General features: G+C 45.2%; 1 protein-coding gene across 1 annotated transcript in view; it reads left to right on the top strand.

The window, feature by feature from the left end:
* ATP8A2 (ATPase phospholipid transporting 8A2) overlaps positions 1-12,910 on the top strand; it is a 2,134,099-nt gene that overhangs the window by 865,332 nt on the left and 1,255,857 nt on the right. The window contains exon 18 of the mRNA XM_086935178.1: positions 10,137-10,219. Within this exon, the coding sequence (XP_086791304.1) occupies positions 10,137-10,219 (83 nt within the window). The remainder of the gene's footprint in view (positions 1-10,136; positions 10,220-12,910) is intronic.

Raw genomic sequence — 12,910 nt, forward strand, 5'->3', positions numbered from 1 at the left:
CTTCATGGTCTCTTGGCAAGGGGCCATTGAGAAAACGAAACATAATATTGTATAAATGCCTTTAGTTTAGCTTCCTCAGTTGTTCGGAAAGTCCTGATTGCTAAAAGGACCTTCGTTGCCAAAATTATTCTCCACCCTCTGTGCAATTGGTGCACCTAAAGAAATCCCATTATTGTTCTCTTGATTGTATGACATTTGCTTGAGGCAGTAGAGTTCTCATCGCCTTGTTGGCAGCTATATCATTAGTGTTACATTCCAGAGCTATGACCTGCCTCTGATGATTGATAGCATATTTGGAACTGTACCCCTGCCTTACCCTCTGCAATTCTTCTTTAAAGAGTTCTCTATGTTAATGGTCACATTTCTTAGGATTTGCCATAATCTCAATACACCTTTCCATTCTAACTGCCTTCAAGTCCTCTCAGATCCTTATCTGGAAAGCTTCTTCCCCTTCATTCAAATCTAAATACTCTTCAATGATGGGCTGTGTCTCTGCTCTGAGGACTGGGCCCCTCAGAAATTCCAGTTGTACTCACTATTTACCACTCCCAGAGGATTCAGGGCCATTTGTGAGCTTGACTAACACCAGTGCATGGTCTGAAAGCTCAATAGGGAGTATCTTGGCCTCATCTATCAGTGGCATAAAATCATTACTAAATAAGACATAATCAACTCTAGAATAAGTGTGGCATAGGAAATGATGGTGCTATCTTGGACATCACAATTTGTCTCCCTCTACACATCTAAAACGCTCATCTCTGGAAGGATGTGTTTGAGGTTTTTTGTGGAGAGCTCCAGAGGAGGGGAAATGTAATCTGATCTGACTAAAGATGGGTCCCATACCTGGATAAAATGTCACCTAACAATCAAGTCTCTCATGCAAATATTTCTAGGGTGTCTAAAATGGATTGGTGAAAGATTAGACATCCTGCTCCGAGTTGTGAGCTTTCGTCATATCTACGCTAATCAGCCTCCCCTCGAGCCATTTTCTAACCATGAATATGGCTGTGCAAGATTTCTGTTATGTCTGCTTAATCTCGCGCAGTTTCGGTAAATTGTGTATTATACTTGTTATGTGAAATTCTCAAAATTACACTGTTATATCACATTTTGTACTTATGCCTTATTTGCATCAAGATTTTATCATGATTGTACTAGAACAACGCAAACAACCAGAATGCAAGTGGCTGCTGTGTGCAACGCTTGTGTTTTTTGTGATCTTGTATTTCAGGGAATGTGTCCTTGCATTTAAAATGGAAACGAGGATGCATTTGATGCTAACATATAGAGATAAATCCCAGTTTCGCATTTTGCATAATTATGCATATTTATGCATAATTCTTTTCGCAATTACATAACAGCAAATTAAGTGACAAACAGGCTGCAACATAATATGCAATTCGCTAGAAGGCATGCTAAAGTCCGATACATCATCCTTTATAGTGAGACATCAAAGGAGGGCCTGCCACTATTATGCTAAGTAGAGGGGATTTTGAGGAGGGTCTCCTTGCATATTCCCTCTTGGGGCTCCTAAGTGTTTCTAGCAAGTTTACAGAATGTCCGGCTCAACCATGGTCTAGGAGCCTTACTGCTATTGGGTCACTTAGACACGCCTTAGATGTTTGTCCAGTGGTACATAGGCCTACTGTACTACCAATGCTCACCAACTCACTCACCCAGGCACTCCCATCTGGATTTCATTCTAAGTGTCCTCCTAGTTTTGCTTCACTTCGCCATTGCTTGGCTCTCTGACCCACCTGCTGAAGCCCGTTCAGGAGCGAACACGGAAAGAGAATAGGCCCGGGTACCAAATTAAAAGTGACCCCCATTATGGAATGAGTTAGCTCAAAATGTGGTCCGCATTTGCAAATAATCAAGATAGCATTAAACTAGTAAAGACTATCTGTGTAAGTGTTTTGCAAGGAATGGGAGATTGTGTGGATCTGTGCTTGCTGCAGGCGATGTTTGAGTTAATATCAAAGAAATCAAGAGTAGACCTGGCCCACCAGACCATAAATCAGGCCCAGAAACAGCCCAAAAACCTGCCCATACACTAATCTGTCAGACCAGCCCTTGAACACTGACCGATTGCCCTAGAGGCCAGTCCTGCACCGACTCCTTTGCAATGCAGTGCGAGTACTCGGATCACCTTGCCCAACAAACATTATTCAACACTTGTTTCAACACATATGGGGGAATCGTGGACGGTGCAAGTTTGGTGCAGTTAGATCAAATGGTTTCAATCCGTTATTTGTAAAGCGCAAACTAATCACCCCAAGGGTTTCAAGGCGCTGGAAGCCGTCGGGGAGATTAAATGAGGTATTGGCCAGAGTCACATGGTGCAGAGCTGAGCTGACACCGGGGATTGAACTGTGAGCCCTGCTCTCCAGAGTCAGCCGCTCTGACTGCTGCGCCACACCTCTCCCATGGTTTAAAACACAAAGGGGGATTGTGATTATATCGGTAATTGTCCTACATGACTAACCATCCCAATCTTGGGGAACCATTTTGCCAAAGTTTTGTTTAAAAAGGCTTTCTACCAACCACCAAACATCCATAGACACATAAGTTGCCAGATCAGGGCCGGCTCTAGGCTCATGGTGGCCCTGTGCAGGGAGCGTAGGTGGGGGCCCCGGAAGAGTGGGTCCGGACCCTCATGGACATCGATTCGCCAAAATGTTACGGGTGACAAAAGCGACATGTCACTCCCTTTCACACCCAGTGACATCACAGGCGTGTTTAACCTTGGACTTTCGACGGCCTCTTATTTACTGCTTGAGGTGTTATGGAAAGAGCAAGAAATGGAGACAACAGAAAAGTAAACAAAGCTCCATGGGCCCTCTTTAGTTTCTGTTCTCTCTGTCAGTCAGTCTCTCTCTCTGTCAGTCTCTGTCAGTCAATCTCTCTCTCAGTCAGTCTCTCTCTCTGTCAGTCTCTCTCTCTGTCAGTCTATCTCTCTCTGACAGTCTCTCTCTCAGCCAGTAAGTCTCCCAGTCTCTCTCTCTCTCTCTCTTAGTCTCTCTCTCTGTCAGCCAGTCTCGCTCTCTCCCAATCAGTCTCTCTCTCTCCCAGTCAGTTAGTCTCTCTCAGTCAGTCATTCTCTCTCTACCTCAGTCAGTCTCTCTCTCTCTCTCCCTGTCAGTCCCCCTCTCAGTCAGTCTCTCTCTCTCTCTGTCAGTCTCTCTCAGTCAGTCAGTCTCTCTCAGTCAGTCAGTCTCTCTCGCAGTCAATCAGTCTATCTCTCTCAGTCAGTCAGTCTCTGCCTCTCTCTCTGTCTCTCTCTCTGTCAGTCAGTATCTCTCTACCTCAGTCAGTCAGTATCTCTCTACCTCAGTCAGTCTCTCTCTCTGCCAGTCAGTCTCACTCTCAATCAGTCTCTCTCTCTCTGTTAGTCAGTCAGTCACTCTCTTAGTCAGCCAATCTTGCTCTCTCTCTCTGTCAGTTTCCTATCCAGTCAGTCTCTCAGTCAGTCAGTATTCAGTCTCTGAGTCAGTCAGTCAGTCTCTCTCTCTCTCAACTCTCTCTCTCTCTCCATTCTCTCTCTCAACTCTGTCCACTCCATCTCCACTGTCTCTCCACTCTCTCTCCACTGTCTCTCTCTCCACTTTCTCTCTCTCCACTATCTCCCTCCACTATCTCCCTCCACTGTCTCCCTCCACTCTCTCTACTCTCTCTCCACTCTCCCCCCACTCTCTCCCCACTCTCTCTCTCCACTCTTTCCACCCTCTCTCCCTTCACACTCTCTCTCTACTTTCTCTCCACTCTCTTTCTCTCCGCTCTCTCTCTCCCTCTCTCTCTCCACTCTCTCACTCCACTCTCTCACTCTCTTTCCACCCTCTATCTACTCTCTCCACCCTCTTTCTACTCTCTCTCCACTCCCTCTCCACTCTCTCTCCACTCTCTCCACACTCTCTCTCTGCACTGTCTCCTCCACTGTCTCCCTCCACTCTCTCTCCACTCTCTATGCACTCTCTCTCCTCTCTCTCTTCTCTCTCTCCACTCTCCACTCTCTCTCTCCACTCTCTCTCTCTTCTATCTCTCTCTCCACTGTCTCCTCCACTGTCTCCCTCCACTCTCTCTCCACTCTCTCTCCACTGTGTCTCCACTCTCTCTCCACTTTCTATCTCCTCTCTCTCTCTCCTCTCTCTCTCTCCACTCTCTCTCTCTCCTCTCTCTCTCTCTCCACTCTCTCTCTCCACTCTCTCTCTCCACTCTCCACTCTCTCTCTCCACTGTCTCTCTCTCCACTTTCTCTCTCTCTCTCTCCACTGTCTAGCTCCACTCCCTCCTCTCTCTCTCTCTCTCTCTCTCTGTCTCTCTCTCTCTCTCCACTCTCTCTCTCTTCACTGTCTCTCTCACCACTTTCTCTCTCTCTCTCCACTCTCTATCCACTGTCTAGCTCCACTTTCTCTCCACTCTCTCTCTCTACTCTTTCTCCACTCTCTCTCTCTACTCTCTCCCCACTCTCTCTCTCCACTCTCTCTCCCTCCACTCTCTCTCCCTCCACTCTCTCTCCCTCCTCTCTCTCTCCCTCCACTCTCTCTCACTCTACTCTCTCTCCACTCTCTCTACTCTCTCTCCACTGTCTTTCTCTCCACTCTCTCTCCACTGTCTCCCTCCACTCTCTCTCTCTCCACTCTCTTGCTCACTCTCTCCACTGTCTCCATGCTCTCTCCGCTCTCTCTCTCTCCACTGTCTAGCTCCACTCTCTCTCCACTGTCTCTCTCTCTCTACTCTCTCTCTACTCTCTCTCCACTCTCTCTCTCTCTACTCTCTCTCCACTCTCTCTCTCCACTCTCTCTCTCCACTCTCTCTCTCCATTCTCTCTACTCTCTCTCCACTGTCTTTCTCTCCACTCTCTCTACTCTCTCTCCACTCTCTCTCCACTGACTCTCTCTCTCTACTCTCTCGCTACTCTCTCTCTCCACTCTCTCTATACTCTCTCTCCACTGCCTCACTCCACTCTTTCTCCACTCCCTCGCCACTCTCTCTCTCCACCCTCTCTCTCCACCCTCACTCTCTCTCCACTCTCTCTCTCTACTCTCGCTCTCTACTCTCTCTCTCCACTCTCTCTCTCTCCACTCTCTCCCACTCTCTCTCACAAAGTAGTGTGCGTTCCATGGGCATCCGCAGAAATGTTTCCGGGGGGGCACATTTTTAACTTCATCTCCATCCCTCTTGCACCCTTCTCCCCTCTGCCTTGCAGCACCCTTCTCGCCCTCCCCCTTGCACCCTTCTCCCCCTCCAGCTTGCACCCTTTTCCACCTCCGCCTTGCACCCTTTTCTACCTTGCACCATTCTCCCCTCTGCCTTGCACCCTTCTCCCCTCTGCCTTGCACCCTTCTCCTCTCTGCCTTGCAACATTCTCCCCTCTGCCTTGCACCCTTCTCCCCTCTGCCTTGCACCCTTCTCCCCTCTGCCTTGCACCCTTCTCCTCTCTGCCTTGCACCCTTCTCCTCTCTGCCTTGCACCCTTCTCCCCTCTGCCTTGCACCCTTCTCCCCTCCACCTTGCACCCTTCTCCCCTCCGCCTTGCACCCTTCTCCCCCTCCCCGTTGCACCATTCTCCCCTCTTCCTTGCACCCTTCTCCCCTCTGCCTTGCACCCTTCTCCTCTCTGCCTTGTACCCTTCTCCCCTCTGCCTTGCACATTCTCCCCTCTGCCTTGCACCCTTCTCCTCTCTGCCTTGCACCCTTCTCCCCTCTGCCTTGCACCCTTCTCCCCTCCGCCTTGCACCCTTCTCCTCTCTGCCTTGCATCCTACTCCCCTCTGCCTTGCACCCTTCTCCTCTCTGCCTTGCACCCTTCTCCTCTCTGCCTTGCAACCTTCTACCCTCTGCCTTGCAACCTTCTCCCCTCTGCCTTGCACCCTTCTCTACCGTGCACCCTTTCTACTCTCTGCCTTGCACCCTTCTCCCCTCTGCCTTGCACCCTTCTCCCCTCTGCCTTGCACCCTTCTCCCCTCCGCCTTGCTCCCTTCTCTACTTTGCACCCTTCTCTACCTTGCACCCTTCTCCTCTCTGCCTTCCACCTTTCTCCCCTCTGCCTTGCACCCTTCTCCTCTCTGCCGTGCACCCTTCTCCGCCTTCCACCCTTCTCCCCTCTGCCTTGCACCCTTCTCCCCTCTGCCTTGCACCCTTCTCCCCCTCCGCCTGGACTCCAAAACGTAAGCTGATCACTTTCTTCAAACAAAATAATTTTGACCTAATAGACAAGCTTTTTATTTTTAGTAAATGCATGGCAGGTGCTCTACTATCAGTTTGCAGTTTTCATCCAGTATCCATATGTACTCTGGCTATACAAGGAAAGTGCCACCATCCCAAGCCAAGGATATACACTAAATACTAAGAACTACCAACAATATATCGGCCAAACAAGGGTGGGCAGAGAGCACATCACCCTCACATGCATTCATGTTTTAATGAGGATGCTTTTCTCTCACAATAAAATTAATGTTTGTACAAATGCCATTTTGACACCTCTATGTGCTGTACATAACGATTGTCACTGTAACTCAGCTTACCGAACTCAGAGGGAAGGTTGACTTGGTACACCGAGAGAATAACAAATGACTCGGAGGACTTAAACAGATGTCAGGGTGAGCGTGAAACGGACTACGATAAAGCAAGCAATTAAAATTGTATTTTGTTTAAAAGAACCATGACTTGTCGGAAAACACAGTTTCTATTATGTATAAAAGTTCCTAAAAATGTCACAGTGATTACAAGCTATATTACACAGGCACATATGTTGGAGAAAGGACCTACAGGCTGTCTGAACAGAGATAATCTTCCCTTACTTGCAGGCCAGTTATCCCATTCCACCGAGACCTCTGTTTCACCTTTCAACAATAAAAATAAACTTACTCACTGTCTCGTTACTTGTCCCAAACTTGGTGGCTGAGGAAGTGCTTCTGCATCTGGAGCGTTCTTTCTAATAATTATAATTCACCATGGGCCAACCTGTGCACAATCACATAGCAGAACACTGCCTCTTCGCCACATGCCAGCATGCCAGCTCTCCACATTTACTGAGGCCCACTCAAGAGGGGTGTTTAAATCGCTTTCACTTTCGCATGTTAGACATGCTAGTGGAGCCGGCTAAAATCATCCAGAAAATGTAAGCATGCTTTTAAAATGCTGATGTGGAAACAGAGGCAGCTTCAACATTGTAATTGTGTCTTTAGATAACTTGTAGGGGAGGCAGGGAAGCAGTTTATTTAAGGGTGCCACAATCACATTAAGAGGTCCCCAGCCCATGCAGGCCCCCAAACCCTGACCCCCCCCCCCCCCTCCCCCCACCCCTCACCCCTCACAGCCCTGGCCTCCTCCCTTCTCAAAGGAGTAGTGCCCTGAGGAGAATGCACCATCCTAGGGCCCCCACCCCCTCCTCGTTCCGGGCCTGGCTCTGGTGGCTTTGACTGAAGAGAAACAATGGAAGTTGATACTTTGTTTCTCTTCAGTCAAAGGTCAGCAGCGCGAGGAGCGAGGAGCTCCTAGGAGCAGGCTGCAGGCAGCAGCAGCTGCTTTAGAGAGAGAGACACAGCTCTCTACCGGAGGGCTCAGCTGAGGGGCCCCGGATCCTCGTCGTGGCGGCCCCTGGGGTTTGGCGGCCCTGTGCAGGTGCACAGTTTGCACATGCCTAGGGCCGGCCCTGGCCAGATGCGTACAATTTGCAGCTGTCATACTTTTTGTCTTCGGTTATTTCACTCAAAATACATTTAAGATTAGTCAACTAGTTCCCTCTTAACAGAGGCAGAGAGCGTACTTACCACTGTGTTGCTGGTGATTTAGAGAAAAAAAATGATGAACTCTCGACTCTAAATCTTGTCTTGGAAGTGATGGCTTCTTTTATTGGATTTTGCCTCGCTTGCATATTAGCTTTGTTGCTTCTCTTGATTGTGTGCACAACGTACGAAAGGTTGCAAACAAATATCACTTTTCACACAAAAATAAATTATGATAATAAATAAATAATTCAAATATTTTTTGTAAATAAGTCCTAGAATAAAAAAAATCTTTGATTCTCATTATATGGTGGCCCAAATTTTGCAAAAAGGAACTTGGCCAATTTTAAGAATTCATTGACCTGCAAAATGTTAAAGGCTGTCTTTTTCCACATAGTCCAAAGTTTAAACAACTTTTACCAACCTATCATATAATTTGGCCTTTCTTCCCACCCAGTTCCCCTTGTATTTTGTAATTTATATTTTTCTGCTATCCATTCCCGGGCTTTTATTTGACTCACATCTGGCTTTACTATTTTTACTCCTATCCACCAAAATGAATCTCTTGTGATGTGTTGCACATTCATGCGCTACACTGCAAGAACACTCTGTCACTTTGTCAAAAACTGACATTATGTATAGATTTTTATGAGATCATCATGGTTTTCCACACTTTAGGTCTATATTTTAAAACTTTTCAATCTCATTAGGATTTTTGGGGATATTTTCCCGCAGGATTGTCATCTCTATCTACATCATTTGACAAACCCTGGATGTAAAAGTGATGTTGGGCCTCCATCCAGTTCATGTGACCCGGCAAGGCTCAGGCTCATTTTTTTATTTGCCCTGTTTTTATCCAGTAATATGATATTAGGACTTGAAAATTGGATATTTTATAAACGTTTTTATTGCTGCGTCTCTCAACCCAAGTCAGTTTCTGAGATTCACTTTCAAGTCTAGAACGTAGTTGTCTAAAGTACTAGTAGGACCATTGTCACACGTGTTTTGTGGTTTCGGCTGTTCTGTGCTCTCCACTGTGGGTGTTTTTGGGGGCAAGGCTCATAATGCAGAGAGAGATGGTTCTGCTCTGATGTCGGGTCACAGTCTTCCATTGCACTCAGGAGGGCCAGCTTTAGTTCTGGTGGTGCCGGATGCGACCAGGCTTGTTGGCGCCCTCCCCCCAATGACCTCCTTCTCCACGGATTCCTTCACTACTACCCTTCAACAGGGCCCCTCGAGACTAAATAACCGCTCTCTCATGCCTTTCTTCTATTTTATAGTGTTACCATTGTACGGTGTCTGAGCACTTTACATCACAAACAGATTACACAGAGAGTAAAAATCATAACTGTGAAAATCAGTGTATAGGGAATGTTACATAAGACAGAGGACTACAAGGTGTAGGAGTCACAAGTCATCCCGACTGGTAGACAGTATTGTTTAAGAGGGCTTGGTCTGGAGAAGCTCAGCGACCGAATTTAAAACATAACACCATTGTTGGCTTCATTAATAGGAATTGATTACTACCTAAGTGAGCCCTTTTTGCAACATTAGGATAATGAAAGACTGGGGGGAAAATCATAACTCTCTAATCTGTACCTTGCAGTTTGCATTCAGCTCTTTGATGATAGTTAATACTCACTGTCCTATATTAGGATTGAAACTTTTAAACTGCAAATAACAAAAGGGGCTTTCTGACAGAAGCAGTAATGCACTGACCTATTTACATTGTGTTTACTTTGTGATCTGCATGGTACATGGGCTTTGCCGGCGGCATTTAACCTCCTGTGCTATTCTATGATGAGTCAAAACTTCCACTAGACAAAACTCCGGTCTCTCTGCAGCAGGTCCATGATTTGTATGGTTGTGTGAAAATTGCAGGAGGCGAGGAACAATGACAGCAGGTGCTTTTAAAACCCTATTGTACTTGAAAACATGCCCCCACCCCAAAGTCAGCGCCCGGCGCGGTGACACTGATCTCACTGCCCTAGTGTCGGCCCTGGCATTCAGCCGCCAACCTCCACAAGCAGACACTTGCCAGGTCTGGAGACAGAATGGGCCGAAATCACTTGAGGTAGACTGCAGCACTCAGGCTGCAAGCCTCCGAACCATCTGATCTCCCTTGTGACAGCTATGGCAGCTTCCGCAGTATGTCTTGGAGCATAAGAGCCGTCTGACAATGTACCGTTTGTAGGCTGCTAGCTCTACATCCCATTGTTGCACCCACCTTAGGACTCCAAACTTTGTCCACTCGATGACCCGAACCTACTCTTCGAAGGACATGTTTGTGAAGTATCCCCTGCATTCAGAAGACTATGGTTTGAGATGTTACACTGCAAGCAGAAAGCGAGATGACTGCAGTACACAATTTTTCTTTTGTGCCTTAAATAAGTGCTTTTTTTTTCTTTTACAGATGAGGGTGCGTTAGTGAAAGGAGCAAAGAAACTAGGCTATGCATTCACCGGAAGAACTCCACGTTCAGTCATCATTGATGCGGTAAGTGGAGGATTTAAACACTACAGAATATCTAGCCTTGAATTGCGTGGATTTATAAAGCATATCTTTCACTTTTTAAAAATCTCCTGGTGTTAGACATGATCAGTTGAGGCATTAATTTTCAACTGACGACATGTAAATTCAACCCTATTTCCTTCTCTTATGTTAAAGTACAGGATGAATACAAAAAATCCAATTGTTGTGGTCAACAAGTGAATACTATGATGTGCAGGTGACAAAAAATGCCCCAACAAAGTTTTCAACATACCTGCTGCTAAACTTTAACAATGTCAAAGTTCACCTGTCTAGCTCAACTGTTGTCCACTTCCCAGATTCGCCCTAAAAATAGCAAAAGTTCAAAAAAATATTCCTGTAGCATCTCTGTCTCGCCGTACTCGCATGTTAACCATGAGCATTCATATTTGTGCACAGAAAACTTCAGCTAAAAACACATGTGCACCTACACTGTGTAAAGGCTGTTCACCGGTATTCTTCTTTTCACACTCATTTACCTGTGGGTTGTTTGGAGTCAGGGTATATGTGGGACCACAAAGTAATGAGATAATGAAAGGGAAGGCACTCCTTCTTTTAACGAAAATATAGTTTTGATCCTCTTATTTTTTCACATGCGTGCTGCAGCGGTGGCACGTTTGTCCTGCTTCCGTGCCTGCTAAACTACCAACCTAACTTGAGTGGATGAACCTCTCAACCCCTGCGCACTGTTGCTGCTAGTGAATCACACTAGAAATATCATCATTTTAATTTTCATTTCACTTCTTTCAAATATAAATTTATCATATAACCAAATTCACCATTCTTCTTTGAAAGTATGATATTTAATCATCAGTTCATTTTCAATAAATTCAAACATATATTCAAAAAACAAAACATTTCATAATTTCACTATATCAACAGAGTCTTTCTTGACAACGTATAGTTGATGTAGCCCGATGCATTTCGAGTCCTTGTTGGACTCTTCCTCAGGGGCCTGAAAATATGAATATCTCATATCAGCAATTTCATTATAATATCCTATTTCTTCTCATCAGATTCAAGTTACAAAAACCTACGAATGCTCAAAACAACGAAATCTCACTTTACATTTCATGTACAAGAAATAATGGCTGCATCATGCACTTTTAAACCTTTTTAAATCTAGAAACCACCACCATTTCACCTCAAAAGTGAATGTGTTGAAAAAATGTATTGAAAAAATGTACTCACAACCAAACCACGAGGTTGTGATACCTGTAAACATAAAGTTCTGACTGTAAATGCACGTTGAATTCATCTACCAATGCCCTAAAACCAAAGAACCACCTCGTGGAACTTCCTCTTACCTCGAGTCTTTTTAAGTAGGAAACCACCGCGTTTCCGTATCAATTCAAAATGCCACCTACAACAAAAGTGTAACAATCCTTAGCTTCGTGCTTCAATTTTCAAATGTTACCTCCGTTATCCCCCACGAACGCCCATTCTTACCTAAACGCTCAACACCAACTCCTGACTCCACTCCCTGCCGATTTCAAGCCCAACACCGGGCTCGCCAGGTTTAAAACACGTTTGTCTCTCGGGAGACAGTGAAAACGGACTGATTCCGAACACTCGGGCGCGCCATTTTGGTGAAGTCTAACAAAACGAAGCCATCGGCACTCGGGGAAGTATACTTAACGGCCAAAGACCGAACGGAATCACTAAATACCGCCCTGATAAAACCATAAGTTCCTCTGACTCCCACTTATACTCAAAGACAAAATAATAAATAGTGAAAAATAAATAAACGGAAAATATAAATAATAAGGTGCTCAAAAAATAAAATGCATGGAGAATGTTTCAGTATGAATATAGTACATTTAGTACATTTCAACCATTCAAATATACATGTATGGAAAATATAATCAAATATTCACATGCTAAAGAGAGGCTTGGCCAAAACCTCTACATGTATCTAGCCTAGCATTACAGTATCCTTCTTACAGAAAGCATGTATAGTCTATCTTTTCATTTAAACCTTTAGGTTCCTGGGTCCCTAGGTACCGGATCCAAAATATCTCTCTTTGTAGGAGAAAACTGTAGCTGGGATGTTAATATCAAGAGTAATTTAGCTAAACACTGGTCAGAAAACAGGCACAACATCTCCCAGCTACAGTTTTCAGTTTTGGAGAAAACTGAATCACAAGAAGGAGTGGATCTCACTAGATGCCTCCTACAAAGAGAGATATTTTGGATCCGGTACCTAGGGACCCAGGAACCTAAAGGTTTAAATGAAAAGATAGACTATACATGCTTTCTGTAAGAAGGATACTGTAATGCTAGGCTAGATACATGTAGAGGTTTTGGCCAAGCCTCTCTTTAGCATGTGAATATTTGATTATATTTTCCATACATGTATATTTGAATGGTTGAAATGTACTAAATGTACTATATTCATACTGAAACATTCTCCATGCATTTTATTTTTTGAGCACCTTATTATTTATATTTTCCGTTTATTTATTTTTCACTATTTATTATTTTGTCTTTGAGTATAAGTGGGAGTCAGAGGAACTTATGGTTTTATCAGGGCGGTATTTAGTGATTCCGTTCGGTCTTTGGCCGTTAAGTATACTTCCCCGAGTGCCGATGGCTTCGTTTTGTTAGACTTCACCAAAATGGCGCGCCCGAGTGTTCGGAATCAGTCCGTTTTCACTG

This window comes from Lissotriton vulgaris, chromosome 8, assembly GCF_964263255.1.
Source record: "Lissotriton vulgaris chromosome 8, aLisVul1.2, whole genome shotgun sequence".
Taxonomy (NCBI): Eukaryota; Metazoa; Chordata; class Amphibia; order Caudata; family Salamandridae; genus Lissotriton; species Lissotriton vulgaris.